General features: G+C 41.4%; 1 protein-coding gene across 2 annotated transcripts; it reads right to left on the reverse strand.

Moving 5' to 3' along the window:
* Positions 1–145: 145 nt before the first annotated feature.
* On the reverse strand, positions 146–4,719 carry ARF1 (ADP-ribosylation factor 1). 2 transcript variants are annotated; one of them, XM_010190587.1, is made up of 5 exons: positions 4,698–4,719; positions 4,394–4,510; positions 3,588–3,698; positions 2,802–2,926; positions 146–1,756 (listed from the first exon to the last, which is right to left on the reverse strand). In XM_010190587.1, exons 1-5 carry the CDS (start codon positions 4,702–4,704, stop codon positions 1,595–1,597), a joined length of 522 nt encoding a protein of 173 aa, XP_010188889.1. In that variant the 5' UTR covers positions 4,705–4,719; the 3' UTR covers positions 146–1,594. The 2 variants fall into 2 exon arrangements, with proteins under 2 accessions (XP_010188889.1, XP_010188888.1); XM_010190586.1 differs by lacking the exon at positions 4,698–4,719 and having other exon boundaries at positions 4,394–4,573.
* Positions 4,720–7,535: the final 2,816 nt, after the last annotated feature.

Raw genomic sequence — 7,535 nt, forward strand, 5'->3', positions numbered from 1 at the left:
CACATGATTTGGAAAACAGTGAGATTTGGGAGATATCCCCCATTTTTGGTGCAGGTTGTGATGTGGCAAACCGCTGGTTGGACTGGCGTGACTCCAGCACACGGTACCATCCAAAGGTGATAGAAAACGACGTCGATAGCAGTGCAAGTTTCATGAAACTTTTTATTCAACAAGTATTTCATTATGATTCTGCCAAGATGATCGAATGAACAGCAAGGCATAAAAAACATGAAATAGTTAAGAGATTTTTATTCTAACAGCTTTAATTACAGTGCTTGTTTGTCGAAATGAAAACTGAAAACAAGTATACAAAACAGTTGATTACTAATTGTGTATTGAAAGCAATAAAGGTTTCCACAACACTAAATAAACCAGTTCTGATAGTTCCTCAAGTTAAAGTTTAAACAGCTCCAGCTTCTTCAGTGTTTATCAAAATACAAAAGAAAAAAAGTAAAGAGGTCTTTTTTTTTTTTTTAATTTTTTTTTTTTTCTGATGGCAAATCTGAACCTTGCAGTATGAGGGATGCCAAGGGTTTTCACACATATACAGATAGGGGATTGTTCCAGAATGGGATTGATTACTTCTAGAGTGGAATGACTCTCCAAACTCTCATGCTTTTTTGTTTTTCCTAGACGCTATACATAGATGTTTGGTGTTTTTCATGGCAATTGTTACGTTAAGTACAGTACTTTCTGCCTCTAGAGCTTAGGACTAGTGCAGGCTGTGCTTTCTGTGGACAGGTTTGCCTTCTGGAGTGGTTTACACACGAGAAAAGTACAAAACACTTTTGACAAATAACGACAGGCTAAAAAAATGTGACTTCTGGAAATTATTCTTCAAGTTCAATGGAAAGCGAGAAATCTCACCTGAACCAAAAGTCAGGGGTTTAGCATGAGCCTGCAAGCTCATCTAAACCAGGTCCGACAAATCTTTGAACGAGCAGGAACAAACACGAGCACGAACTATGAGCTACAGAAAGAGCCAGAGATTATTAGTTCTGATCTGTTCTTTAAATCAGACGAAGCAAATTGGGTCTCGGTCATTGCTTCACCATTTCAAAAGAATCAAAAGTCACCAGTTAGAGCTAAGATGGCAGAAGCTACGTCAAACGTTTGTACGTTGAAGTGTTTTTAACTTTTCCTTGACTATTTAAAAAAATACAGAATTCAGGTTAAAAACCAACCACCAAAATGGATCTCACAGATCTCACAACCCAGCCGAGATGGTATTCAGCTCTACTGCACAAGGACCACTGGCAACCCTTATGTTAACCCACTGAAATCCCTTCCGAGTACTAAACAGTGATTCTTTACAATAAAAAAAGCTGAGTAATATTGCATAGGAGTACCAGAAACTGCCTCATTGGAAAACAAAAACTATTTACATTAAATAAGAAACCTAACTGTTTTCAGGCTTGAATTTGCCACATTTACAGCATGATGCAATATATACTGTGACAAAAGAAATGAAAACAGCTTCCGGCACTCAATACCACAAAGTAGCACAGTTTGCCACATTAGAGTAAAGCGAAGGGCGAATAGGAGGAAATAAGAGGGAAGGGTGGAAAAAGAGGGAAGAGGAAGGTTTATGGTTTCATTTCTGGTTTCGGAGCTGATTGGACAACCAGTCCAGTCCTTCATAGAGACCGTCTCCACTAGTGGCACAGGTTGCCTGGATATACCAGTTCCTGTGACGAAGGGAATGCAGTCCAAGTTTGTCTGTGATTTCTGCTGCATTCATCGCGTTCGGCAGGTCCTGAGGGAAGGAACAAGAGTCATTTTCTCCCCTGCTCGCTGAGAAGAAATGCCCGCCTCCCTAATCCGGTTTCAATCATCAGCTTTAAAGCCATTAAAAGAAAGTTAAGAGCTCTGAGGAGTTTCTCTTTCCAGAAACGCTCAGTGGATTGTTTCTATACTCAAGCTGTTTACCCCTGTACTAACAAGTCTCAGCAGTTTAACACCACAATCAAAAGCACGTATTATGGAGTATTTCTCTTCAGAAAACAGAAGCGAGACAGCTGACATTTGGACCAAGTCATCAAGCCCCTCAGTGCTGACTCAAAACTGCTTACAATTCAAAGGCTGTTTTGTTCACTTTCCACTTGGGAAATGTTTTCTGCAGCTGCAGTTATGATTTAATATCAACTTTTATCATAAAGCAATACTTGGCTTCGTACTGCTTCTGTTTATAGCCCACCTTTCCCGCTCCTAGACAAGACTTATGGCTTCTTTACCCTTCTCAGCTGAGCCTGTGCAGCTGATGAAGGAGGATTTTATTCCTTCTGTAAGTTTATGAAGTTATATTTAAGACCCTTGACACAGATTTAAGCTACCAAGGTCTTCAGGAGTAAGAGAAGGCAGAAGTCTCAGCTCACAGGTCAACACAAGTACATTAGAAGTCAGCCCAGAGTTTCCACCAGCATCAACAGTGCCCTCAAAGCCCTAATTTAAGAATTATGGGAGGATTTGGCATTCTGGTCTTCCCCTCTGCTTGGGGGAAGCTTGGGCAGGTGTTGTACTTGAGCCAAGCCAACCTTAAAACTGAATCTGGTAGAATTCTTCCCTGTAACTGAAAATACAAGTATCTCTATTAGCCAAGACTGTTTAGAAGGAACCTTTCGTCTAAAAACCAGGGTAATTTCATCTATGGGTTTGCTGTCTTCAACAAAACTAAATGGACATTTACTGAGAGCTCATCGATTATTACACTAAAAACAGGAACACCGAGTTCAAGATCGAGCACTCGCAAATATGTTGGATGTTTTCAAGGGTTCGTACAGAAAGACGTTTCTTGGGCATACCTGTTTGTTGGCAAACACTAATAAAACAGCATCTCTAAGCTCATCTTCTGCCAACATTCTCATAAGCTCTTCTCTGGCCTCGTTCACTCTTTCTCTGTCATTGCTGTCAACCACAAAAATCAGACCTAGAAATAAGCAAACAATCAGAGTAAGCATACGCCAGAAGTGAGTCACAAACGATAACTGCTTCTGGAGGTCAGAACTAAGCTCTGAAGAGAAAATAAGGCAAAACAATCCAGTGTGTATCAGAAAAATGCAGTTTCATTATTACTGTAATCTCATGTCTGAAGAGAGTCTGTTTCTGGTGAGAGCGAGCGTTTGTTTGCATTTTTGTTTTGGAGACTCGTGTGCTTCATCTACATAACCACTCGGTATTTTCCAGTGAGTAGCAGCTCTTGAAATCCTGTGACAGGACTCAAATACACGCACATTCATAAAGGCGCAGCAGTGGAAGAAGTGACAAAGTTCCAGTCCATGGGGCTGGTAGAGCTCGTAGTAAAAACTCTGCTTTGAGGCAAAGGCAGGAAGCTGTGTTGCTTCCAAAAGAAAAGCAAAATTCTGGACTGACTCAGAGACGGATGGACAAGGAAGACTGGTTTCCAAATTTCTTCCCATCCCTCTTTGAATCTGCCCTCGCCTCACAGAGGAGTCAGGGCAGCACACAAAAACACCCTTTTATACTAATAATTTCCATTCCCCCTGAAGAAACTTGCAAAATTATCTTAGTAAGGACATTAAAAAACCTTTTAGATTCTGGAAACGTGTGATTTAAGTGTTTGGACTCACCTTGTGTGTTCTGGAAATAATGGCGCCAGAGTGGTCTGATCTTATCCTGACCACCTACATCCCAGACTGTGAAGCTAATGTTCTTGTATTCTACTGTTTCCACATTGAAACCTGAAACAGAAATTGTGGCAAAAATCTCAGTTAAACATAGGTGGCCGTGGACCTATTGTGTTTACCAAGTCACACTCAGAATATAATCATTTAAAAAGTTATGTTAAAATTTAAATGCATTTTAAGTAAGTAGAATCCTACGGTGAAGCCCTCAAAGCAACCAACCATGGGTTCCCTGCAACTCCCGCTCCCACCACCACCCCAGCTGTAATCAAGCTAACAAACACCAGCTGTAATTGCTACCTGAGCAGCTACAAAACACAGAGCAAACTATGCTGCATCTAAAAACCCTGGGCTTTAAGGGCTGCAAATAAGGAGTGTCCTTGATCACACAGTTCTTGCAGTCATCCTTCAAAAAATAAATGGTGTCACCTTCTGCTTCTCAGTCTAAGTTACTCAATGTCACAACACGCCTAGGAGGGCAGAGAGCCCTTCTGCAGCCCACAAAGGGTTGTTCAAGTGAGTGAAGAGAGGAAATGGCGTGATAAAACCAGTCACACAATCTCCTCCCTGGCCCAACATTTGGCTGTGCCATCTTCATACCGTGGTTTTAGCAAGCATTTGTTCTGACAGTCAAGTCAGGGCACAGCACTCGGTCACTTAAACCAACAGAGTGGCAGCAGAGTTAAGATGCTACTGCAAACAATAAGATCCAAATCTCAAAGCAAGCAGTGATATAAATGTAAAAATCTTACCTATAGTAGGAATAGTAGTTACTATTTCACCAAGTTTAAGTTTGTACAAAATAGTAGTCTTCCCTGCAGCATCCAGACCAACCATTAGAATACGCATTTCTTTTTTGCCAAAAAGGCCTTTGAAGAGGTTAGCAAAAATATTTCCCATGTTTGAGATATGTTCTCACTGGCCAGTGACGTCTAGAAGAAAAAAAGATTGCAGTATCACCCTTGAGTTACCAATGGCTGTGTTCTGAGCAAGGCATAACCAACCACCGAGAAATATCAGATAATATGAACCCTTTATAGACACCCTGGCCACCACCAGACATGATTTTCCCCCACACTGAAGCAATACAAAGATGAACAGATACACCAAAACTTAATCCTCATAAAAAGACAGGGCTCAGAGTGCTTTCAAATATCCTTTTAGAGATTTCAGTATTAAATGCTGTTCTCAAACTTTTGTTCATAAAATTCACGCTTTGCTTTCAATGGAACTGACCACTTTGGGCACTTTGTTCCCCATCGTTATGGGATAATTTATCTGCAGCCTAAAGTATCAGCACAAAACACACTTTTTTTAGTTGATCTGCAGTTAAAAAAAAAAAAAAGAAGTTTTAAACCAGTTTCCTTCCTTTCAAACCCTAAGGAAATGGCCTGCAATCACAACGTAAACACAAAGCAGCGTTACTTTCATTAACACCAAAGGGAAACCTTCTCTAGGAAGTAAATCCATATTTACTGAAACTGAATTATTGAAAGTTAGACACATTAAAAGAGGCAGGTTTAGAAATGAATGCTTCTTCCTTCACTGCAAACACTTCTGGTTGGACGCTCAGAAGGGATTAAACACCATCAGGAGCTTCCTGCTCAGGAACTGGAGGAACTGCCTCTCCAGTCCAACCCTCACAGACGCTCCCTGTGGCCTTGGGACCGAGATCCACCCCACCACAAATTACACAGATTTCCCCTCTTCCCAGACTCACTACTACAGAGTTTACAGTCAGTTTGAAATCACCAAGAGAACTATTATAACTCTCACATAAGACATGAAGAAAAGCGGCCTGAAAGCTTTACAGGGGGGTGCAGATGAGGATGTTCTGTGGCAATAGTGATGGTTCACACCTCAGCTGCTTCTTTGTCAAGCTCTCAGATATTGGTTTGAAAATAGTGATCACAACTGAAAATGTAAGCTTAAAAGAGCAAGACATGAAACACTGAAGGGATGGGCTTCCTGTAAACCAAGTCACAAAGTGCAACATGAACTCTGAATCACCTCTTGAAGATACTCTGTATTTCATGATGAAGCTGTGCTCTTGATGCAAAATTCTCACTGAAAAGACTTTACAGAGTATCTATTTATAACAATTAAAACAAATTTTGAACTGAGCAGTGCACCACAGAACAAAAACCCTGTCCCACTCTGTTTTGCTCTACACTATGGATGTACAAAGTCTGGCTTCCTCACTCAGCACAAGGAGAGGTCAAAGCAGTTCTGCCCTTCTCAGGAAGCTTTGCTGGATACAATTTTTAACCCAAAAGTCAAGCACTGTAACATTAACCAAGTCACATGTCTTGGCACAAGCAGCTCCACAGCCAGGTTCAGAGTCCGCTCCACAGTTCCTGACTGACAGCACTCACCACTCCAACTTGCTGAAGTAACTCAAGCCAAAGATTCATTTGGTTTATATGATCGAAACTTGAAAACTAAGCTCCTCTATAAAGTGTACAGGGTGGCCTGGGGATTAAAACCAAACAGAAGGTTTAAAAGTTCTATTATTCCCCCATTTCCTTCATATTGCTGAAGCACAGCCATGAATATTCAACTCCCACTCGAACATACGAAAGCTGTATAAACAGGAAAGTTAATTAGGAAGCGGAGAAAACAGTTTTGCTTCAGTCCCTGTTTATTCACATCACTCGCAGCAGGAAATCTCACTCCCAGCCCACAGCAGCAGCTCTGACCGGGCTGGAGGCTGAAACGCTTTCCTTTGTCTGCCTGCCCATGTCACCTCTATCTTCTGCTTCATCTGAAAAGCAACCGTCAGGGTTGAACTGCAACCTTTTACCAGAGCTCTTGTAACCCTTCAAAATGAGCAAAAGGACTTTTGTAGCAAGGGAGCCTTACAAGCCCTGCAAAAGAACGCATTTCTTTTGTTTCTGCAGGTTTAAAAGCATAACAGGATATTAAATGCTTGGATCAATAGCAGCAGTCAGGTAACACAGCAGAATTTTAGTATTTACAACTAAGACATCTTTGCACACCCTGAAGTCTCAGTCTTAACAAGATGCTTACACTTGGCCTAATGATGGTGAATCCTGGTAGATCCTTGTTTTCTTGGCAGCTACTTCCAGGTCAAGTCTGCGCTCCAACACTGCATCTGCTTTTATACCACTCATCCTCCCTGTTTATGCCTTTTGTGAAGTTAAGATACATTTAAGCACTTAATTTCCATTTGCTTCTTGTTCTCTTCCGCATTCCTACTATCCAAACTACTTCTGTAACTTCTTTGGTACTGCAGGGTAGGTGACATTTTAGAAAATGCTATTTATTTTCATAGGCAGTGTAGTTTACAGCCCACTCCTGCATGACAAGCGTGTTTAGATGTTGACAAGAAAGTAGCAGAATTGTTGCTATCTTAAAGCATTAGGAGAAACTCATCTGCAGAACTCCCACAAATCATTCTAGGTCCCACCAGTTTTGTTGGATGCTGCTGGGGCAAAAAAGAGGGTTTATCTTCACCACTGTCAGGTCCACCATCTGACCAACAGCCAGAATCATATCCCTCTAGGTCCCACCAGTTACTTGTTAGATGCCACTAAGGCAAAAAAGAGGGTTTCTGTTTTCACCATTGTCAGGACCACCATCTGACCAACAGCCAGAATCATATCCGTCTATTACTACAGAAAAGCAAATCAAATTTCCATGTTTTTGTACATTACACAACTCTCCCTACACCGCATCTCAAGTTCTTTTCCCAGTTTCAAGAAAATCCTCAACCACATCACCCTTACAACCGTGAGCAGCCATCAGGTCCATGCTTTTTTAGAGCATTCCTGTTGGCAAAACGGCATAGACGCTACCACAGCGGAAACAGCCGCGACAGTTCAGAGCTGCTTCCCTTTAATACAGCTCAGCTGAGAGATCACGCGATTACTT

Source organism: Mesitornis unicolor, unplaced genomic scaffold (assembly GCF_000695765.1).
Source record: "Mesitornis unicolor isolate BGI_N332 unplaced genomic scaffold, ASM69576v1 scaffold29408, whole genome shotgun sequence".
Lineage (NCBI taxonomy): Eukaryota > Metazoa > Chordata > Aves > Mesitornithiformes > Mesitornithidae > Mesitornis > Mesitornis unicolor.